The sequence below is a fragment of the Notechis scutatus genome, chromosome 4, assembly GCF_049901735.1.
Source record: "Notechis scutatus isolate UNSWTSFEM ecotype Mainland chromosome 4, rNotScu1.2, whole genome shotgun sequence".
Lineage (NCBI taxonomy): Eukaryota > Metazoa > Chordata > Lepidosauria > Squamata > Elapidae > Notechis > Notechis scutatus.
The window spans coordinates 69,293,555-69,317,143 of record NC_142012.1 but is presented as its reverse complement, the minus strand read 5'-3'; the positions used below and the strand labels follow the sequence as shown (position 1 = coordinate 69,317,143).

The 23,589-nt window shown below is 44.6% G+C and overlaps 1 protein-coding gene across 1 annotated transcript in view; it reads left to right on the top strand.

Moving 5' to 3' along the window:
* LOC113417444 (uncharacterized) overlaps nucleotides 1-23,589 on the top strand; it is a 124,918-nt gene that overhangs the window by 64,898 nt on the left and 36,431 nt on the right. The window contains exons 14-16 of the mRNA XM_026675845.2: nucleotides 1,896-1,935; nucleotides 13,453-13,504; nucleotides 23,390-23,501. Of these exons, the coding sequence (XP_026531630.1) occupies nucleotides 1,896-1,935; nucleotides 13,453-13,504; nucleotides 23,390-23,501 (204 nt within the window). The remainder of the gene's footprint in view (nucleotides 1-1,895; nucleotides 1,936-13,452; nucleotides 13,505-23,389; nucleotides 23,502-23,589) is intronic.

Here is a 23,589-nt window from a genome sequence, read left to right as displayed (position 1 = left end):
TGGGGGGAGGGGCTTAATTTCATTTCATGCCTATAAAACATGCTGGGACTTCCTATTGGGGGAAGGCCGTATTGTTGGAGAAACAGGGTAGGAATGATTAACCAATCATAAGGTGTGTAAATACTCCAGGAGATTTTAAAGAATCTCAGGCTAATGTCTAAGGAACTAAAGGATTCTCTTGTATTGGTGAAAGTCAGAGTTTATGAGACCACCATCAGAAGAATATTGTACACAATGGTGTGTGTGAGACAGAATTGCAAGGAGAAAGTTCCTACTCTCCAAAAAGAATATTGTTCTCATTTACATTTTACAAAATATGTGGATGAGTCAGAATGCTATTGGAAAATGTCCTGGATGTCGATAGATGAGACTGAAATATAACTTTTTGGGTTCAATGAAAAGTGTTGATTGGTGAAAGATAAATACTGGATTCCAGCATAAATACCTCATCCCATCTGGAAAATATAATGGTGGCAGTATCATGGTTGACCCTGCTTTGCTGTCTCAAAAATGCAAGATGGCTTGCCATCATTGATTGAACTATGAATTCTGAACTGGACCAGTAAAATATACAGAAAAATGTTAATGGAATACCTGGGTAATACAGCAAGAATTATCCAAAATTCATAAGTCATATGACTAAAGAATGTTAAAGGAAAAGAAGTTATCGTTTGAAATGGCCCAAATCCTGACTTTAATCCTAGGAATGTTAGGGTTGAACCTGAATTGGGCAGTTATTTGTATCTGACTTTTGGCCATGGAGTTGTGATAAAGACTTGATTTGAATTAATCAATTATTTTTGTTTTCTTTCTACTAGAACAGAAATAAATAAACAGAAGATAATTGAAAACTAGAATGCATATTCCAGACTGAAATTGATACACATTGCAATTTTTAAATTTTCTATTCATTTTTTAAAATGCTGTTTTAAAAAAATTGTATTTTGCTATTAAAAAAATCTATATTAATTGAACGGTTGATTTAATATTTAAATGCATTTTGCCATAAGATAGATACTAAAAGTATTTTTTTACTGGTCCAGTTACAGCCCTATAATTTCTCATTAAGATTTCATGGTTTCACATACTTTCATTCCAGTACAGGTAGCCCTTAACTTCAGATCACAATTGGGGCCAGTATTTCTGTTGCTAAACAAAGCTGTTTTTAAGTGAGTCATGCCCAATTTTACATTTATTTATTTTTTTGCCATTAAGCAAATTACAGTGGTTGTTAAGTGAATCCGGCTTCCCGCATTGACTTGGCTTATTGGAAGCCACGGATAAGCTCACAAATGGCAATTGTGTTGCTGAGGAGACTGCAGCTGTTGTAAATACATGCCAATTGCCAAGCACCCAAATTTTGATTACATGACAGTAGGGATGCTGCAGTAGTTGTAAGTGTGAGAACCGGTTGTAAACCACTTTTTTCAGTGGTTGTTGTAATTTCCTACAGTTGCTAAACAAATGGTTCTAAGCAGTGGTGGGAGGGTCGATCCTGCGCTTTTCTCTTCTTTATCCTCCCAGCTGATCGTCAGAGCTTCTTTTTTTTTTACAACTGATTTGGCTGAACTGGGCTGAACATTTCACCATTGGTTGTAAGCCAAAGACCATCTGTAGATATCTTTTAAAATAAGAAAAAGAAAAGAAACTTTCCCTTCTCTTATTTTAATTGAATAAATAACTACACCTAATCCTATCATTTGACCTAGATGTTTTTAAATTGTTAATATTCCATTAAATGGCATTACTGTTTTAGAATTTAATTTTAGCTCTTTATGAAAGTATAAAATGGCTTTGGAGTATATTTATGACACGGAAAATTACAGTCATTCTTTATGAACTGTCTTGGCTTTTTAATGTTCCTGTGTTGACTTTTTCATTTCATTCATTTTTAGCACCTGGAGTCACTGCAATTATTGGAGGACGTCCAAAAATGTAAGGTGTTTTTAGAGAATTATATTAATTACTGCTCTTTTCTGATGCTCTAATGGTTTTGCATCCTAAACTCCAGATTGTTGGCTGGGGAAGTTAAAGATGAATTCAGGACACGCATGATTTGAAGAAGGGTACTGCAGTAGCTTAGTTTTCAATATACAAAGCTTCATTAAAAGTAATGATTCCAATGTCATAAGTTACCGAAAGAAGGCAGTTCTGATATAATAGAAACTCTGACATGTTCTTCCGCATCTGCTCTTTCATTTTACTTTGTGGGGAGTTTATGTGAGAAAAGATTGTTTTGCTATTGTTTATGAAATGGATGCCTGCAATTTATACTTGTCAGTGTGCTTTAAGCAATTCACTGGAGAAATTCTTCCTATGGACTATAGGTTGTTTATAGTATTTAGTGTGTTGATGTAAGTAACTGCATTAAAGCTGGTGAACCAAAAAGAGCTGATTTGGGTGAGCAAGAGCAAATTGGACAACGTGTGTAGCAATATAAGAATTTCAATTGAGAAGAGCTGATAACCTGCTTAAGGATTTCTTGAAAGATGAAAACTCCAAGAGATGAAAATTGCCAGAAAATATTATTACGCCAAAAGAATGAATCTGAGAAATATCTTTATAAGACAAAATACATAACTTAGAAATAAAGTATAAGTCTATGGAATATCAATCACAAAGTTTCATCTACAGAAAAAAATTGAAAATCTAGGGCTCCAGCAAGAAAACATAGTTACTGTTGAGATACAGATGACATTAATCACAGGGTTTTCTTTGAACCTTGTACCATAACAACTAAGAATGCTACACTGTATCTCTCAAAAATTGTTAACTAGAGCTTGGAAACACAAGATGGACAGTTTGCTGCAATATGACTATTCTAGGTCTCACATCACACAAGTCATCCAATAAGGAATTGTAGAGTTTGATCTCTACTATTTGACTCAAATGAAGGAGTAGAAAGTACTCTAAGGACCTGGCTGAAGTGAAAAAAATGTGGGGTACTCTGAGGACAACTTTAGTAAGTTTTAGTAATGTTAGTAAGTTAATGACTGGCTGGGTAGGCATGGCTGGGTGGTCATGTGACTGGGTGGGTGTGGCCAACTTGACATCACATCAAGGGGCGCCTCATCTCTCCTGGCCTCTCCTTGCCATGCCCGGCCAAGCCTCACCCCTCCCCTCCCAGCCACTCCTTATCTCACCCGGCCGCTCACCTCACTGGAGTGAATAGTTTCAAATAAAAAGAATGCCTGCCTTGTGCAAATAAATAAGAAACATCTTGACTTCAGGTTTGATGCATCTTGCAAAGTATTACTGTTCATTCTAGGCTCCTTTCCTACAAGCAGGTCCATCTCAGATTGTAATTTGCTACAACCTCTCTTGTCTCTTTCATCATTCTATGGGAGATTATTCTGAAATACTATCTGTGATGTTTGCATCTTTAGAAGTTTGTTTCCTCCAACCCTGTTTTCACATGCAATTCTTACAAGTTATTTTGACATTTCTTCCTCCTTTTTAAACAAAGTAGTGGTAAAGATGCTGGTCTAGAAACCATTAGACTCTGAGTTCTAGTCCCATTTTAGGCTTGAAAAAATGGCTGAGTGACAAGTCACTCTCTCCCAGCCCAAACCACTTCTTAGATTGTGGTTGTGGAGAAACTAAGAATATTAGATGAGTTCTCTATCTTTAGTTCTTATGAAGTAATAAAGACAGGATAAACATCTAACAAAATAAATAAATCATTTGTGAGAATGATGTCCTTCTAAAGGAGAAGGGGTGCCTTGTCACATGCCTTACACTACTGGATTTATTTCATTTTATTCACTTTATTTTTCTCTACTTTTTAGTTTATTCTTCAATGACTGCATAGACCAGTGGTGGCTAAACTTTTTGGTACTGAGCGCTGAAATGGGAGTGTGCGCACACACACACACACACACACATGCGCCAGAAACCAAACAAGCAGCTCCCTGATGCGCATGTGTGGGAGCGCTGGAAACTGGAAGCTTAGCTTCCCGGTGCATGTATGCCCACCAGCCACCTGGCCTTGCAGTTTCTAAAGCGCATGCTTGCGTGAAGACCAGCTGGCCAGCATGTGCATGCGCTCTGGGGAGCTGCTTTTCTGGTTTCCGGTGCTACTGCGCATGTGAAGACCTGCTGGTCGGCACACACGTGTGCTCCAGGGAACTGCTCTTCCAGTTTTCGGTGCTCCCATGCATGCAAAGACCAGCTGGCTGCACGCGCTAGAAACCAGAAGAACAATGGGCGACAGCTGGAGTGGCCAGAGAGATGGCTCTGCGTGCCACTTCCAGCACGAGTGGCATAGGTTCGCCATCACAGGCATAGCCTGTGAAATTCTTACCAGTCTCACATGTCAAGGTTATGTGTGAAAACATCAGGTAAACACATCCATTTGACTGACAGACAATGGCAGCAGAAATCACTAAGCAGCTACATAAAGACAGGAAGGTGGAGGCACCAGGGTGCAAAAAGCAGAGGATCTCAGGGACAAGAGAACTGAAACATCCACCTTTCATCAAACTGGCACAACCTAGTCAACTACAGAAAGATAGGAAAGTCACCCATGTCTCTTTTATGTGCTCTTTCCATGGAGATTTGACCAGAACCACTCTGGAGGGGTGGTGAAGAAAGGGGGACTGCCTGACAGGTAGAGGAGAGCTGCATCTCTCCTCCCTGGAAAGGAAAACCCCCTCCGAAGACGAGCTGTAGTGGTAGCCAAAATGGCTGCTATGGAGATGGGAGGCAGCCTGAAAACCTAAGACTATGCTGGAGCAAAGAAGCAGTGAATGGTGTGTGGACTGGGTGAAAAGACTTTGAACTACAAAAGGTAACCCCAATAAAAATAACAGGAAAGAGATCTGGCAAAGAATTGGACTGGCGTCGATTTAAAAGTTAGAGAAAAATTTGGGAAACGTAAAAAATTTAATTTTTAAAACTTAAATGGAAGGGAAATAATTCAAAGAGAAAACGTTTACAAAAAAAGAGAATAAAATTGGAATTGGTGATTGTACAGGATTTGGCGTTGGATAGGCATTATTTAAATGTTGAAATTGACTGTGAAAAAAAGAAAATAATAGCTAACATTTGAAAACGTTGGCAAAACTGATGAAAGTTTAAAGAAACAGGAAAAAAAAAGGTGGAAAGTGAAAAGTGGAATAAGACCACCACCTGCTGTTAAAAAATCCTGTAGATCCCTTAAACTTTATGACCTATTTAAAGTGTGAATTTAAAAGAAAATAAAAAGAACTATTACAATAAGACCCCAGAAAATTGGAACATTAAAATTAAAATGGTGGAGGAATATATGAAGATACTACCCCTGGATTTTTAAAAAGGAATAGACTTATTAAACTTGGGAAATAAAGACTTAAGGAGATTGGACTTATAGATCAAAGAAAAACGCTGGTTTAAATAAAGACTGGGGGACAATTGGATACTTGGACACAAAAATAAAATAAGCAAAATAAAAATAGATACAGATAATCAGAGTTGGAAGGGACCTTGTAGGTCATCTAGTCCAACCCCCCGCCCAAAATGAGTGAAATATGCAAAGAAATAGTGTAGGAACTTCAAACTATAAAAGAAATGATATACAGGAGCTTGGACTTATGGAATAAAATAGAGCATGGAAGAAAATTTGGAAATAGTGACACAAACTACAGAAGAACAAGGAATGCAGGAGGAGGAGGAGGAGTTAAATAAAAGAGAAACCAGCAAAAAGGGAGCAAAAAATAAAACAAAAGGACAAAAAGGAAATTAAATTTAAAATGTTAATGATTGATGTAATAAATCAAGGAGAGAATATTTTGAAGGTAAATCAACAGGAAAGGAAACTACAGAAAGAATATTTGGAGGTGGTGGGGGTAAAACCAGATAACCAGAAAAAGAAACAGTGGAATGCAATAGAGAAAGGAGGTGTCAGGCTACAGAACTTTTCCCATTCAATCAACTAGAATGAACTTCTGAAAACGTATCAAAAGGAATCCTTTATTGAGATGAGACAATTCATGTAGGGGTAAAAGCAGCGCCTAAGGTCTCTCAGGCATGCAGAGATGAGGGAGTTTAAAACCTCTCACCTTATCCTGATGTGTATTTAGTAAAACAAAGAGTCAACATGTTAATTCCCCCCCCCCTTTTTAGAATGATATTTTTCAGAGTTTCCCAGGACACATCTCACTGTGGAATTTTTATGGTCTCTTCATCTCCTGGCTGTCTCTCTCAGAGGTGATAGGCTCCAGCCATCTGGGTTTCATCTCTCCATTGTATCATGTGTAGGTTATACAAATTTGATATAAGATTAAATATATTCAGGTTACATCAAGAAGGATATCTTTATCAGTCTTCCCTCCCCCCTTTCCTTCTTCCATTGAAGAAATGACAGATCTGACATCAGGAATGAGTAAGAGAAAGGGTCAAAAAATGATAGAAAATGGAAGGCAAGCCAGGAAGAGAATAACTAACATAGTAAGGAGAGTAAGAGATGATGGTTGAAGAAGGGAAGGATAAGGATTCCACATCAATGGGTGTTTTATTAGTTAAGATATAATTATTGATTTTGATGAATCTGGAATTAATACTTATCATATAATTATTATTAAAGATATATAAAATATTAATTAGAATAAAAACAAGGATTAATATTTTAATTGGAATAAATATGGAAATAAGAATTTACTATATGATTGTTATTTAAGATATATAGTTGTTTAAGGAATATATAAGAAAACCAATATGATAGTATGGGGAAGGAAATGCCATATCGAACCTAATGGAGAACATATATGTATATAGTAATAGATAAAAATGATTATATTGTTATTAGAATATATAATTTGTTAAATGAAAAAAAGATGGAAAGTATGATTTGTGTAATGTAATGAGATTAGAGAGGGACTTAGTATTAAAAATATAATGGTGGCAAAATTAATATTAGAAAAGGAATAAATACTGGATAATATAAATTAAGATGAATTTAAGAATGATTAATTGAATGATATAATTTGATAAAATTTGTAAATATGATTACAAGAATATGTATAAAATGATATTAAGAATATAGAGATTGATATAAAGTAACATATGAGAATATTGAATGAAAAAAGTAATAAATAATAATGTTTAGTAAATATTATAATAAATACATAAATAATTTAAAAAATCCAAATATTTTTGGATGATCTCTGGCGGGAGCGAATGGGGGTAGTGCATCCATCCTTGCTCTACTTGACGTCTCAGAGGCTTTCGATACCATTGACCATGGGATTCTCCTGGGGCCTGGTTCATTTCCTTCCTCTGCAGCCTCTCTCAGTCAGTGTTGATAGGAGGGGAGAGATCCAGCCCTCGCCCACTGCTTTACGGGGTTCTGCAGAGCTCGGTACTTTCTCCACTCCTGTTCAACATTTATATGAAGTTGCTGGGTGAGATCATCCATCACCATGGACTGAGGTATCACCAATATGCTGATGATACTCAGCTGTACGTCTCGGCCCATGGTGAGTTAAGTATTGCTGCGTCCTCCCTCTTGCAGTGCCTGGAGGCTATTAGGGGCTGGATGAGGAACAACGGGTTGAAACTAAACCCTTGCAAGACCGAGTGACTCTGAGTTTGGGGTTTGTTGGCTCAGGGAGAATTGCCACCTTTGGTCTTGGATGGGGTGGCACTATCCCAAAAAGACCCTATGTGTAATCTAGGGATTTTCCTGGACTCACGACTCCTGCTCAAAGAGCAGGTGGCAGTCATGGCCAGGAGGGCCTTTATGCAACTGCGGGTTGTGCACCAGTTATGCCCTTTCCTAAACCAACGGTCCCTACTCATAATCACTCATGCCCTGGTCACTTCCTGTCTTGATTATTGCAACACGCTCTACATGGGGCTACCCTTGAAGAACATCCGGAAGCTCCAGTTGATGCAAAATGCAGCGGCCCACATGGTTTTGTGCAGCTCCCGGTGTGCACATGTTTCACCTCTTCTGCGGGAGCTGCATTGGTTGCCGAGTTGCTTCTGGGTGCAATTCAAGGTGCTGGTTATCACCTTTAAAGCCCTTCATGGATTGGGACCAGGTTATCTGAGGGAACATCTTCTGCCGGTCACATCTACCTGACCCATCAGTGCAGGGAGGCAGGGAATGCTGCGAGTCCCATCTCTGAGGGAGATACACCTGGTGAATATCATTCCCCCAGAGATTAGAATGGCCCCCACTCTAGCACTCTTTCGGAAGGCACTGAAGACCTGGTTTTGCCAGTGGGCCTAGGGAACCCAGAGCGGGATGGAGCCCATCAAATGGCTAGTGTGATCTGCTGTCATCGGGGTGGGAGATGGGAGTTGGGGGGTGACTTTTTATTTTTCCAGATTTTGTTCTATTGTACTTTATTAATTTATTTGATTCTTTTTGTTAGTTTTTGGGTTTTTTTGTTTTTTTTTTTAAATATGGTTTTACATTGTATGAGCTGCCTCGAGTTGCCATGGGCAAATAGATGGCAATATAAATTAAATAAATAAATAAATAAATAAATAAATAAATAAATAAAGCTGCATCATTGTCCCCTCCTATATCTTTTTCCCCCAGGAAGAAACAAGAAGTAGTCAAACACTGCAGCAGTTATAAAAGTTCTTAGGGAATTCCAGGGTGTATCAGCTGATCACAGAAGTGTTACTTAATATCCCTTTTTAATGAAAATGTTTGTAATCTTGTCCTTCTTCCTGAAGGGAAGAGGTTAATCCCATCCCTAGACGGGTGATTGACGGGCTTCCTGGGTGTTTCTCTGCTCTAATCCTGTCTATTTCTGTTGTTTATTGACTTTATTCAAGGCATGTGTTGGCTGCTATTGCAACTACCGTATATACTCGAGTATAAGTCGGCCGAATATAAGCCGAGGCACCTAATTTTACACAAAAAAACTGGGAAAACTTATTGACTCAGTATAAGCCGAGGGTGGGAAATGCAGCAGCTACTGGTAAATTTCAAAAATAAAAATAATTAATTTGGGAAGCGATCTCACTATCTCCGTCGCCTCGGAAGGGGAAAGGCAAGCGCTTTTTGCCTTTCCCTTCCCGGCTAAACTGTTGGGAGTCGCCGCCGCCTGCCTTTCCCTTCCCGGCTGGGGCTGTTGGGAGTCGCCGCCGCCTGCCTTTCCCCTTCCCGGCTGGGGCTGTTGGGAGTCGCCGCCGCCTGCCTTTCCCTTCCCGGCTGGGGCTGTTGGGAGTCGCCGCCGCCTGCCTTTCCCTTCCCGGCTGGGGCTGTTGGGAGTCGCCGCCGCCTGCCTTTCCCTTCCCGGCTGGGGCTGTTGGGAGTCGCCGCCGCCTGCCTTTCCCCTTCCTGGCTGGGGCTGTTGGGAGTCGCCACCGCCTGCCTTTCCCTTCCCGGCTGGGGCTGTTGGGAATCGCTGCCGCCGGCGCGGCCCCCAGTCCCGCCGCCTCGGGAAGGGAAGGCAAAGCGCTTTGCCTTTCCTTCCCGGCTGGGGCTGTTGGGAGTCGCCGCCAGCCTGCCTTCCCTTCCTGGCTGGGGCTGTTGGGAGTCGCCACCGCCTGCCTTTCCCTTCCCGGCTGGGGCTGTTGGGAATCGCTGCCGCCGGCGCGCCCCAGTCCCGCCGCCTCGGAAAAGGGAAAGGCAAAGCGCTTTGCCTTTCCCTTCCCGGCTGGGGCTGTTGGGAGTCGCCACCACCTGCCTTTCCCTTCCCGGCTGGGGCTGTTGGGAGTCGCCGCCGCCTGCCTTCCCTTCCCGGCTGGGGCTGTTGGGAGTCGCCACCGCCTGCCTTTCCCTTCCCGGCTGGGGCTGTTGGGAGTCGCCGCCGCCTGCCTTTCCCTTCCCGGCTGGGGCTGTTGGGAGTCGCCGCCGCCTGCCTTTCCCTTCCCGGCTGGGGCTGTTGGGAATCGCCGCCGCCTGCCTTTCCCTTCCTGGCTGGGGCTGTTGGGAGTCGCTGCCGCCTGCCTTTCCCTTCCCGGCTGGGGCTGTTGGGAATCGCTGCCGCCGGCGCGGCCCAGTCCCGCCGCCTCGGGAAGGAAAGGCCACGGCTGAAGCCGCCGCTGGAGTGAAGCTGCGGCGCGCGCTGCGCTAGCATCGGATCGGGCGCTGGGCGGTTCCGACCGAGCCCCGGCGTCGTTTTGGCGCCCGCCCAGCGCGCGGAGCTCCCTGTGCCGGGAGAAGGGAAGACACCCCCGGGCGGGGCAGGGAAGGAGCTTCTCGCCCGCCCCTCTTTCCGCCCACCGGTGTCCCAGGGCGACCCCCGCCCGCAGTCGCCGCCGCAGAAAGAGACGGGCCGGGGGTGGGTAGAAAAGGCGCCGGGCGCTCTTGGAGGAGAAGGTCCGCGTTCGCCTGTCTGCCCGCGGATGTCAGCGGAGCTTTGTCGCTGCTTTGTCCGGGGTCTCTGGGCAAACACGTCCACCCGAGCGGGGCTTGTCGCCTCTGGCATGCAACGAGTGCTGCCCTCGGATTCCCTGTCCGGTTGCCCCCTTTTGAGGCGATGGCAGTAAACTGTTCCCGTAGCAGCGGCTGCTCCTCTTTCCGGCTGGGCTGATGAAGCGAGGCTTCGCAGGGCACCTTCGGCTCAGCAATTCTCTCCGCCAGAGCAGCTGGTCCCGGGAGGCGGCCCCTCTGCCCGGAGGGGCTGGGGGAGGGGCTCGGTCCGGCCTTCCGAGCCGTGAATTCGTCCCTCTCGCTGATACGCCTGAGGCGCCCCTGGTTGCCTTGCCGGCTGGTTCCTCCACCACAGAGCTAAAGACGCGCTTCCCTCGAGGAGAGCAGGGGATGCGGGTCCTGAGGCAGCCAAGTCCCCCAAATGCTCGCAGTCCCACCTGCCAGCCGGACGGTCGCTGCGCTCCCCTCTGGACTCTGCCGGCGCCTGTGCCCTCCAGAAGGCAGGAGGGTCACCCGGTTGGTTTGTTTTTAGCAAACCTGAGAGGAGCACCAGGGTGGGGGAAAGGGAACACGTGACTACGCAGGGAGCTGTTCTGGGATTCTTTCCTGCTTCTTGTGCAATCTCAAGCCCCTCCCGAGAAGGGACACCCTGACCCCCATTTGGGACTTGCACCTGACAGGGGCCTGATGGAGTCCAGAGCTTTGGAAGTCATTCATTCTTCCAGGCTGCACATGAAGGACATGAAGAGCTTCCAGGCTCTTGAGAAGCGGGGGGGAGAGGCCAGCCTGATGAGGTCTCTGCTCCATCTGACCCTGGAGTAGTGGGGTAGTTGTGATTGCAGGAAGCCAGGCAACAAATTACAACTCTGGCCTGGCGGGTTGATTCAGACCGCCCTGAAGGAGGACAGAACCCACGTGAAGTTGTGATAACATTCAGAGCCAAAAACAGCCCCCACCCCTCTTCGGAGAACCCAGTAGTTCCCACCAAAGAGAGGCGAGGTGCAAAGGCTGGTCTGAACACAGCTCAGATCTGGCTTTTAATCAGAGCCAGGGAGCCCCTGAAATGCAGGTCCTGGGCCGCATCCTGATACTTTCCTTGGTGCTCCGGGCAGAAGTAACTGGCCTGCTTCAGTCACAGTTCAGCAGAACACCCCACTAAGTACCCCAAGGTTTAGTGAACCATAAACCACTGTTGGCTCCAACAAGGGGACAGGCCAGGAAGAAGTAACTGGGGTTTAGTAAATCTAGAATCATTTTAATCCCAATCCAGATTGAATTCATACAGTCCATACAGTCTTAACTCTGCGAAGCCTCGTTCACCAGCCCAGCCGAAAGAGGAGCAGCCGCTGCTCTTGACGGAACAGTTTACTGCCATCGCCCTCAAGGGGGCAACCGGACAGGGAATCCGAGGGCAGCGCTGGTTGCGTGCCGGAGCGACAAGCCCGCTGGGTGGGCGTGTTTGCCCAGAGACCCCGGACGAAGCAGCGGCAAAGCTCCACTGACATCCGCGGGCAGACAGGCGAACGCGGGACCTTCTCCTCCAAGAACACCCGGCGCCTTTCTACCCACCCCCAGCCCGTCTCTTTCAAGCGGCGGCGACTGCGGGCGGGGGTGTCCTGCGGGGACACTGGTGGGCGCGGAAAGAGGGCGAGGTGGGAGGAGCTCCTCTCCCTGCCCCGCCCGGGTGTCTTCCCTTCTCCCGGTACAGGGAGCTCTGCGGCGCTGGGCGGGCGCCAAAGTCGGGGCTCGGTCGGAACAGTCCGGCGCGCCCGATCCGATGCTAGCGCAGCGACTGCGCGCAGCTTCACTCCAGCGGCGGCCTTCCAAGCCGTGGCCTTTCCCTTCCCGAGCGACACGGGACTGGGGCGCGCCGGCGGCAGCGACTCCCAACAGCCCCAGCCGGAAGGGAAAGGCAAAAGCGCTTTGCCTTTCCCTTCCTGAGGCGGCGGGACTGGGGCCGCGCCGGCGCAGCGATTCCCAACAGCCCCAGCCGGGAAGGGAAAGGCAGGCGGCGGCGACTCCCAACAGCCCCAGCCGGGAAGGGAAAGGCAGGCGGCGGCGATTCCCAACAGCCCCAGCCGGGAAGGAAGGCAGGCGGCGGCGACTCCCAACAGCCCCAGCCGGGAAGGGAAAGGCAGGCGGCGCGACTCCAAACAGCCCCAGCCGGGAAGGGAAAGGCAGGCGGCGGCGACTCCCAACAGCCCCAGCCGGGGGAAAGGCAGGCGGCGGCGACTCCCAACAGCCCCAGCCGGGAAGGGAATGGCAGGTGGCGGCGACTCCCAACAGCCCCAGCCGGGAAGGGAAAGGCAGGCGGCGGCGACTCCCAACAGCCCCAGCCGGGAAGGGAAAGGCAGGCGGCGGCGACTCCCAACAGCCCCAGCCGGGAAGGGAAAGGCAAAAAGCGCTTTGCCTTTCCCTTCCCAGCGGCTGGACTGGGGCAGCTCCGGCGGCAGCGACTCCACACCATTTTTTTTTTCAGAGGGGAATCTGACTCGGTATAAGCCAAGGGGATTTTTCAGCACAAAAAATGGGCTGAAAAACTTGGCTTATACTCGAGTATATACGGTAAGTAGCCTGTTAAGTGATTCTTGGCTGCCTGCCTGGAGCTATTAACCGAAGGGAGAGAGAAGAAAGAAAAAACTTCTCTTGCACTTTATTTTCAGCCGTTTTCCAACTGCATAAGCAGTTAGATACCGGTTCACATGAACCAGTACAAACTGGCTAAATTCCACCACTGATCCCTGTCATTCAATTCTCTGAACTGAAGAAGTTTCTTGGATGAAAAGCAAAATGTTTTTAAAGAAAAAACAAAGAAAGTCCAACTTTTGAAACAGCACCTTTGGCACAAGGTTAATGTTCATAAATGAAGGATTATCTGTCATATATAATTATAATCAAATAAGGTACTGGCAATAATCAAAAAGCTTTCTGAAGCAATTCCATTTTAGTAATTTTTTGAAGGTCAGAATTTGGGAGGGGGTGGGTAACATCAATAATTATGTTATGTTGTCAATATTTAAATTGATACCCTCACATTAAAACTGGGCTTAAAGAGTTACAAGGACTATATGAAAGCCATTTGAAAAGTATTTCCTGTTCACATCTATTTTTAATTTGCACCTTTTTTCCCTCTCCAGAACTCCTGTTTTCAAACCATTTTTCTTCCTATATCCAAAGAAGTATATCAAGGTAGGAGCTGCTATTTAGCATTATTTCTAGAAAGAATGGCAAATCTAATATATGAAAATTTAAAAATAGAATATTTGGGGAATAACATTGAAAGAGGAAAGTGTAAGTTGCCAAGGTTATCTGCTCCTTAGAACTTGCATGGTATTTCCTCCATTTCCATAGAGAGAAAAAGCAGATAAGATTGTGGAAATAGAGAAGCTGGAAAGGGAAATGATGATAACCGGAGAATATCAATTTTACCAAAAGGATATGTAGAAAACTGCTGCGGTCAATATTCTATCTTGCAACAATGTAAACTTTACATAATTTGTTATATTTTAATATGAAACTTAACAACATGTGCATTCGTACTTTGAATTTCCCCATCTATCAGCTGGTGCTCCATTCAAAATCCAAGAAAGAAATACATAGACCCCATTAATTAGAGAAAATGTGGTAGCATCAAAGGAATTCTGAATCTGAGAAAAACATCCAGCTTGCTTCTCATAAATATTCCACACACACACACACACACACACACACACACACCGTTGCTTATGACAGCCGAAAGATGCGAAGCAAAGGAAAGAAATCTTGAAGGCTGACATTCGGCTCTCCTGCAAAAGAGGCGTTAGCCCTATAAAAGAAAGAGAATACAAGATAAAAGAATAATATACATGTGACACAGTACTATCATATTTTAAGGTTTGTCAGGATATTTAGCACGAAATGCCTGTACAAGTCTAGGGGCTCGAACATCCTTCTCATTCACCCATTCCGACTGGGAAGGAGGAAGGTGTTTCCAGGTGACTAAATATTGGAGGTGACCTCTTTGTTTCCTAGAATCCAAAATTTCTTTAATTTCAAAATGTTGTTCACCCTCAATTAGAAGAGGAACGGGGAGATCGACCTGAGCCAGTCTCAGGTCAGAGGTATGTTCAGGTTTCAATAAACTAACATGGAAAACAGGATGGATTCGTCTAAGGGTTTTTGGTAATTGCAATTGGACTGCCACGGGATTCACAATTTGTTCAACCGGAAAAGGTCCAACATTTTTAGGCCCTAGCTTTTTTGACTTTTGGGTGGTCTGCAAATATCTAGTGGATAAGAAAACTTTGTCTCCAACTTGATATTGTTTCTGTGGAGCTTTCTTTTTGTCTGCACATTTCTTATGAGCTTGAGGAGCATCATCCAATGCTTTACGGGTAACCAGCCAGGTAAGCTAGAGTTGGGTTATCCACTCACTCAATGACTGAATATTAGGTTTCTCCTGTGGAAGCTCAGGTATGGGTACAAAGTCTTGTCCCGAAGCCACTTTAAATGAAGTAAACCCAGTTCTACTATGAACCGAATTGTTATATGCTACTTCAGCAAATGGCAATAGGTCAGCCCAATCACCTTGTTGATAATTAAAAAAACATCTAAGATATTGTTCTAATACTAAGTTAGTCCTCTCACAAGCCCCATTGGTTTGTGTGTGATAGGCGGAGCTTAAGCCCTGGGCGGAGCCCAATAACTTCAAGAACTCCTTCCAAAAGTTTGGGGTAAATTGGACACTCCTATCTGAGATTATCCTCTCAGGAACACCATATAACCTATAGACATGTAAAATAAACAGTTTATCCAAGGTTTTCGCAGATGGGATTTTTGCACAAGGTATGAAATGTACCTGTTTGGAAAATAATTCTGTTATCACCCAAATAACTGTATTTTCCCCACTTTCAGGCAATTCCACTATAAAATCCATAGAAATTTCTTTCCATGGAGCAGTTGGTCTAGCTACATTTTGTAGCAGGCCCGCTGGTTTACCAGGCAGCCATTTGGCTGAGGCACAGATAGGACTACTAACCACATAAGTTTCAATGTCCTTTTTCAAAGTAGGCCACCAAAATTGCCTTTTAACCAAGTGTAAGATTTTTACAAACCCAAAATGTCCAGCAGCTTTAGAATCATGAACTGGTTGTAATATTTGGTTTCTCAACTTTGCTGGCACATATAATTTAGCCCCCACCCATGCCAATCCATCTCTAACCATACAGTTATTTGAGTGAGTCAGGAACCAATCATCAAGTTTCAGAGCTTCTTTTAACTGTGCAGATAAATCATTTGATAAATCAACTTCCCCTTTTTTCTGGGCCCTGATAACCATTGGAGCCGCCAACTGTTTAGTTGGGACAATAGGGCAGATCATTTCCGGATGGGCACTGTTATATTGAGGCAATCTAGATAACGCATCCGCCATGAATTCTTCCCCCCTGGAATGTACTTCAATGAAAAATTAAACCGTTTGAAGTACTGCGCCCAGCGAATTTGCTTAGGCGACAGTTTCCAAGGCATTTTTAGAGCCTCTAAATTCTTATGATCCGTCCACACCTCAAAGGGGTGTTTTGCCCCTTTTAGAAAATGCCTCCAGGTTAACAGAGCCCAACAAAGTGCAAAAACTTCTTTTTCCCAAATGGCCCATCTTTTTTCTGTCTCAGTTAGTTTACAGGAGGTATATGCACATGGTTGCAGAGTCCCTGTCTCATTTGCTTGTAGTAACACAGCCCTCACTGCTACATCACTCGCATCAGCTTGGATTACAAAAGGAGCGTCCATGTCCGGGTGCTTGAGCAACGGCTCAGCGGCAAAAAGTCGTTTCAGCTTCTCAAAAGCGGCTTGACACTCCATGGACCATTCCAGCAGCCTACTCGGCTTCGGTTTCACCTCCCCCTTGGTTTTCAAGAGATTTGTAATAGGCAATACAATCTTCGCAAAAGCCGGGATAAACTGATGGTAAAATTTAGCAAATCCCAGGAAACTTTGCAATTGCTTCCTGATGCAGGGAGGGGCCCATTCCAAGATGGCGTGAACTTTTCCCGGATCCATCTCTATACCGTCATGTGATATGCAATAGCCCAAATAGTCAATTTTCCCTTGGTGGAATTCACACTTGGATAACTTCGCGTACACTTCAGCAGCTTGAAGTTTTTTCAAAACTGAACGCACTAGTTTCACATGTTCATCAAGAGTCTCATTGTAGATAAGAATATCATCAAGATAAACCAGCACCCCTTTGTATAAGATAAACTAGCACCCCTTTGTTGTTCATGCAAAACTTCTTTTATCATTTGCATGAATACTGCAGGGGCCCCTTGTAGACCAAACAGGAGAACGTTGAACTGGAAACATCCCATTGGGCAATTAAAAGCAGTTTTCCATTCATCTCCTTCCTTGATTCGAATTCGGTAGTAAGCTTCTCTCAGATCGAGTTTCGTAAAAATTTTCCCTTTGGCTAGGGGGGCCAACATGTCCTTCATTAAGGGGACATGTTCTCCACCGAAATCACATTTAAATTTCTATAATCAACACATAAACGAAGAGAGGCATCTTCTCGCAGAACAGTACTGGAGCCACTACCCGAGGCAGGATGGATGAAACCACGTTCAAGATTTTTATCAATAAATGACTGCAGCTCTTCTAACTCCTGTGGTGTTGTCGAGTACAGTTTAGGTTATGGGAGTTTCACTCCTGGCAAAATTTCAATACTGCAATCTGTTGAGCGATGGGGGGTAAGCTCGTCCAAGGTTTTTCACTGAACACCTCCTTTAAATCCCAATATTCTTCAGGAATTTTCTCGTCCCCCCTCAGGCTCTCACTGCCCATGGATGCCAGCTCTTTGGAATTCTGGGGTTTCGGTTGATATTGCCCCTTCCTTTCTGAGGGTTGATCAGTGCATATGAGTAATGATTCCCTCCTCCAATCCACTTGGGGGTTCCACTTTCAGAGCCAGGCAAACCTGGTAGTAGGGGTGCTCCATCCCAGGGGCAACAATAAAACACAAAGTCTCTCTATGCCTCCCCATCAACATTTCCACTGGTTCTGTTATGAAATGTGCAGGGCCACCCCCAGCTACCGATCCATCCAGTTGGCAAAATGCTATGGGAGTTTTTAAAGTCCTTAGCCTTAAACCCAGTTTCTCTACAACTTCTGAGCTGATTACGCACCTTGTGCATCGAGTCTAACAAGGCCAATATTTCCCCTTGGGTTCCCGATGTGGGTACCCTTAATCTCATTGGGATGGTCATTGGGTCCTTGTTTGGACTTACCAGAGGGTCGTCTTTTGATTCAGATTCACTTTCACCAGAAGAGGTCGGAGTTCCCAGCTCCTCTCCTTTCGGAAGGGCAATCTCTACAAAGTCCTCTGCTTTAAGAGCCGTTTTGCGAAGCTTGACTGGAGTTTTTTCTTCCTCCTCCTGATGCCCCCTTTGACTCTAGCTTGGCACGACAGTTTGCAGCCCAGTGACCTTCTTTCCCACATCGGAAGCATGCAGTAGTTTTGGGTTTTGCTGCCAGCCCTCCCTTTTGAGGTTTTGAGGCTTCTTGAGGGCTGCCACCCCTGTGTCTGTTTCGGGTCAGATCAATTTCCACTTCTGCTGCTAGCACATACCAGAGCTGCAACTCACTGGAGCCTCTTCTGGCAATGCAGCTTTGATAAACATCTTCGTTCAGCCCATCTTTAAAAGCTTCTATCAGGGCTCCCTGGGACCAGCCTCGAATATGGCACGCCAGTTCTCTAAATTCCTGAGTGTATTTGGCCACTGATCTCCACCCTTGATTTATGGTTTTCATTCTAATCCTAGCCTTGAGTTCAGCTAGTGGGTCTTCAAATCTGGCACGCAACACTGTCATGAACAGGTCATAATTCATCAGCTGGGGGCATTATCATTAGGCAAAGTCACCATCCATTTTGCAGCTGTCCCTTCTAAAGCCCTGGTAACACATCTGCCTTTAGCTACTTCTGAGGAAAAATCCTCCCCATGTTCTTCCATGTGGCTCCAGACTTGAGCCAGGAAGAATCCTAACTCCTTGAGATCCCCTCCATATTTTACTTCCAACGGAGGCACCTTTGGAGTTCGACACCTTCAGGCAATTGCTCCCCCTGCTGGGGGGCCCTGGGCTGCTTCCGCCAGTTGATTTACGGGGGCAGCTACTTGGGCTCTCAATAGCTGGGGCTGCCTCCCCCTTTTCCCTCTCATACCTTTGATCAGCATGAGTTCCTCCGACAGCTTCATTCAGAAGATTTAGGGCTTGAGCTAATAAAATATTCCTTCTTTCATCCTCTTGCCATGGTTCCTCTCTCCTATGCCGTCAAGTAGTGGTTACTCCTGGGGGGGGGTGTTCTTCCTCCGATTCTTTCCAGCCGACTCCCAGGGACCGTTTAGGTTTTACGGCTGCCTTCTCATCGAGATGTAGCTCTGCTGACAACTCAGCTTCCCCTGCAGCATCTAAAAGCAGGGAAGTTGGTCTCCCAGTAACTCCCAGGTCTTCTTGGTCACTGGCTGGGTTAGACATTGTTTTCAGACCCCCTCAGAAGAAAAAGTATTAATTCTCTGGATGGGCTGGTTAATGGAGATTCAGAATAATGTCAGCTGGTGCTCCATTCAAAATCCAAGAAAGAAATACTTAGACTCCATTAATTAGAGAAAAGATATCTTTTTCTGGAAATTGAGTGGTAGCATCAAAGGAATTCTGAATCTGAGAAAATGAGCGTGTAAATCACATATACAAAGTGATGGCAACGTTCCCACCCACAATAATCCAAACTGTCCACCCAATTAAAAGTTGTATGTAACATCATGTGGGCATCTTCAGGTGATGATGTGGCATCTGTCCGTTGACCTTGATATATTTTGATAAAGAGGTGCATAGCATAGGAAAGAAACATAAACAAGATACTTCTCCCCCCCAACTTATACAGTTTATTCTCTGAAACCTCCAGCTTGCTTCCTATAACTATTCCACCCCTCCTCCCCCTGTTATAGTCGAAAGATGCAAAGCAAAGGAAAGAAATCTTGAAGGCTGACACCATCCTATATTCCAGGGGTGTCAAAATCAAGGCCCACAAGGTTCGAGTTCTGGCCCACGGGGCCACCCTGGAAACAGTGGACCAACCTGCGGTGCCTCGTCCCAGCCTAGGCCGTCCAGGTGCTGATCTACAACCTGGTGGAGGTTGGCAGAGTGCCGTAGGAAGCCTTGGCAGCTGAAACGGAGCTCAGGAGAACCCAGTACGTCCCTCCCGAGTTCCCTTTTCACTGGCAGTGTGCTGGAGGAGCCATGGCAGCTGAAAACAGAGTGCTAGCAAAACAAACTACTAGCAGACGTGGCATTTGATCACAAGGCAAGGAGGCATCAAGAAATGTTTCCCCTTTTGCATTTGAACATCAAAAATGAACAGAAAAGGAGAAAAGGAAAAAGGAAAGAAAGAAAAAGAAGGGAAAGATGGGAAGAGAGCAAGGAAGGAAAAATAAGGAAAGAGGGTAAGGAAGAAGAAAAAGAAAAATGAAGAGGAAAAGAAGAAAACAAGGAAGGAAGGAAGGAAGGAAGGAAGGAAGGAAGGAAGATTATCATGAGAGGGAGGGTTGGTCTGAGGGATGAGGTCAAATACAACCCTGATGCAGCCCTCAATGAAATCAAATTTGACACCCCTCTTATATTCATTTGGAAGTGGTAGAGACTATACTATTTCCTTGATGTATGGAGATACATACATACATACATACATACATACATACATACATACATACATACATGTGTGTGTATGTATGTGTGTAATTTATATATATAAATTGGCTTTCTGTAATACAAATAAATATTTCACAATCTGACAAAAATGAAATCTGTTGCAAAAAATTTATATCCGAAGACTTGTATAACAATATGTAAATTCTATTTTTTATTTGCAGAATACCTTTTTTCTTTACAATAAATTAATAAGGATCATTGTGGCTTTCTTCGAGCTTTGGTGTGATCATGTAAACTTTAAACAGAATGTGTGTTGTTTCTAGCAACAGATGTAAAAGTGCTTTTAGAATGCATATCATTTAATGTTTTATATTTTAAGGGAAATAAAAACCAATTCTACCAATATTTTGTTCAACAAAGTATTTTTAACATCTACTAAACAGGTAATATTGCTTTATGTCATTTGGCTATAAATGAATTAACTGGATTACTGGGTTGTGGGTACTCATAAAGGAGTGTTGTAAATTTGTTATCTCCAAATTGAACTTGTTTTTTAACATCTCTTCATAGTTATTTCAGCATCCATTTGCTATTAAAACATCTTCAGAACTGACTTTTTAAAAAGAAGGTGACAAAGACCTTGATATGGTTTGCTTTTAAGTGCAGCAACTGTAATGTTTGCTTTACTTTCTTTAAGCACAAGCCTTTCTAATCTAATCTCCCAATGCCCACTACAGAAGTTTGTATCAACATATTTTTCACAGAAAAGAGTGTAAGTCCGATTGTCAGGTCTGCTTCCTTCGGCCTGCCACCTCACTGGCACCCTGCCATCAAAGGCTAGGGAAGGGGGAGGGGCATGGGGGGGGGGAACAAATGGGCAATAAAACCTGTGTGAGTATGTGATGGAAAATAGGGAGGGGGATTGACAGCTTGATAAAGGACAGAAGCTCAAAATCAATTTGTGCCAGCACTCAAGGCCACGCATCTGAAAAAGAATCTGGATTACCCCAGATATTTCAGAGTTCTCAAACCGCCTAAGTGAATCTTCATGGACTGAAGACGAACAGATCATGGAGGGAGAACTGGGATGTGGGGAAACATTTTGTATCTTTTTCACGCAGGAAACTTAGTTCTAGCTGGACTTTGCTGCAGTCCGTATTCTTTAGAAAAAGAACCTACGAAATGAAGTAGAGGGTGTTTCTTTCCTAAGGCGCCTATCTGGAGCAGCACTGACATTAAGCTAGAACTGCAATAACAGCCAACCCGAAGAGACACCGTTACCTTGGGGGCTGTGCAAAGTATCACAAGAGTGACCAGGAGGATGTCGAAATCTGGGGGAAGGCGACATCTTCAAGTCCCATGGTGGAATAGACACCCGCAAGTGCCTGGGCAAGATGGAAGCCTGTGGCAACCAGCCAAGACCCCAATGGTCTCTGGGGAAGAAAGAAAGAGGACTGGGAAGACGTCTGGGATGGCATTCACTTGCAGGAGCCAGGGAAGCCACTGGAGAGAACCCTGCGTGGTGATGGAGTAAGACATATCTCAGTGCGGGGCAGATTGGGAAGACTAGATGCTTGAGTGTGCCATTGAGTACCTGTGGGAAGCTTTTCACAACCTCAAGGCGCGAGAAGCCCTGGCACGGATGGCATCTCTGACTGTCCAACTGCTGCAAATGAAACAAACAAAAGGTTAAAAAGTTGTAATATGTATGTAGTTACTTCCAAGCGCATCTAAATTATATTAAAGTAACTAAAATATCTTTACAATCCCCAAGGCATGTCACAACTTTTGAGCACTCCTAATGTTTGGAAATTGAAACTTGTAAAATTTGACATGCCCTATATACTGCAAGTCCCCACCAGTGATGCCACAGCCATGCCTACTGTTCACCCCAGCAGTTTAAGTGTAGGGTTTGGCTTCCACAACTTGCTGCCACCCTGCAGCCTTAGGTTGGGCTGTGCCACTGAGAAGGAAAGGTCACAGATCATCAGTTCTCAGGATGAAGTATAACAGAGAACCTAAGCAACTGGGATTCTCCCTAGCCCATGTCTGAACCTTCATGCAGGAGTATGGCCCAGTTATAACTACTGAAGGGGCATAGATGCAATGCATAACAATGGCATTGGAAGGGACCACAGCCAAGTGGATGGTCAACCTCCACAATGCCAATTGCCCCAGAACTATGGAAATTCAACTGCTTCATGGGGGTCCTGCAAAAGCATTTTCAGGATCCCCTGGCTGACCACAATCAAGACTATAAATCAGGGCCACCAGTCTATAGTTTCCTGCACTCAAGAATTTTGCAACCTGGCATAACAATAAATGCTAATAGAGTATTTCCAGGATGGGCTTAATGACGATGTCTACAACTCTTGCATCTCCAGGACCACCCCGCCCCCACATGCTCCATGCCTGATGAGTTCTGGCTGAGGGAGGTTTAAATTGACACGGCTTGTTCAAGGAATCAGCCCCGTCGTGTGTGGAGGAGTTCCCTCCTAGAGAAAAAAGAAGCCTGAAGCCACCAGCCCACAAACAGTGCCCACACCAGCAGTCAACTGGCTCTACTACACATAAAAAGCAAGCTGACAAAAAGCTGTGTGAAACTGAAGGACTTCAAAGTTGGAGACAAAGTCTATTTATCCACCAAGTACTTGCAATCTAGACAATCCTCCAAAAAACTGGGCCCAAAGTCATTGGCCCTTTTTCCAGAAAAAAAGCTATCAACCCAGTGACTGTTAAACTCAAATTACCAAAAAATCTTAGACACGGGCATCTGGCATTTCATTACAGCCTTCTAAAGCCAGAAACCACATCTTTCCTATGCCCACAATCACAACCACCTCCCAATCCCATCATGATCAAGGGAGAACAGAACTTTGAGGTTAAAGACATATTGGACTCTTGCACACCTTGAGGGAAAACTCAATATTTAGTACCCTCCCTCAGAGACATAGTGGGTTAATTCCAAACACGTTAAAGTATCCAGATTTCTTAAAAAAAATTCCACGAACAATATCTGGATAATATCTGGATAAGCTTTGATGACTGTTCAACTAATTGTGCCTTTTACGTGTGTCTCTCCCTCCCCTCTTGTCTTCTTTACATGAGTAATGTCTCTGTTAAGGTGGGGGGGAGTATGTCAGATCTGCCATCTTCGGCCTGGCACCTCACTGATATCCGGCCATCAAAAACTAAGTGGGAGAGGGGGGCATGTTTAATGGACAAATGCAGTCAAGAGTCTTTCTTTCCTAAGGGACCTACCTGGAGCAGGTCTGACACAGATGTTCATTGGGTAACTGTACAGTCATATGTAACTTTACAGATTACTCCTACTCTCATAGATTTTTATATTCATGGCATTAGAATATCTTCTTGTTTAAATCAAAATGTATATTTTTCCAGATCAATATATTTATGAATGGACAACATGTTGAAACATTTCAGGAAGATATTTCATTCACTTCAGATCTAACTGCTTCACATGATGAGCCTCAGTCTGAAGAAGATTTCAAAGGTACTATTGTTTGTTTATTTATGAATTTATTATAGCTTGTATTATCTGTCTTCTTGTGAGATCAAGGCTTCATACATTGGGAGTCCAC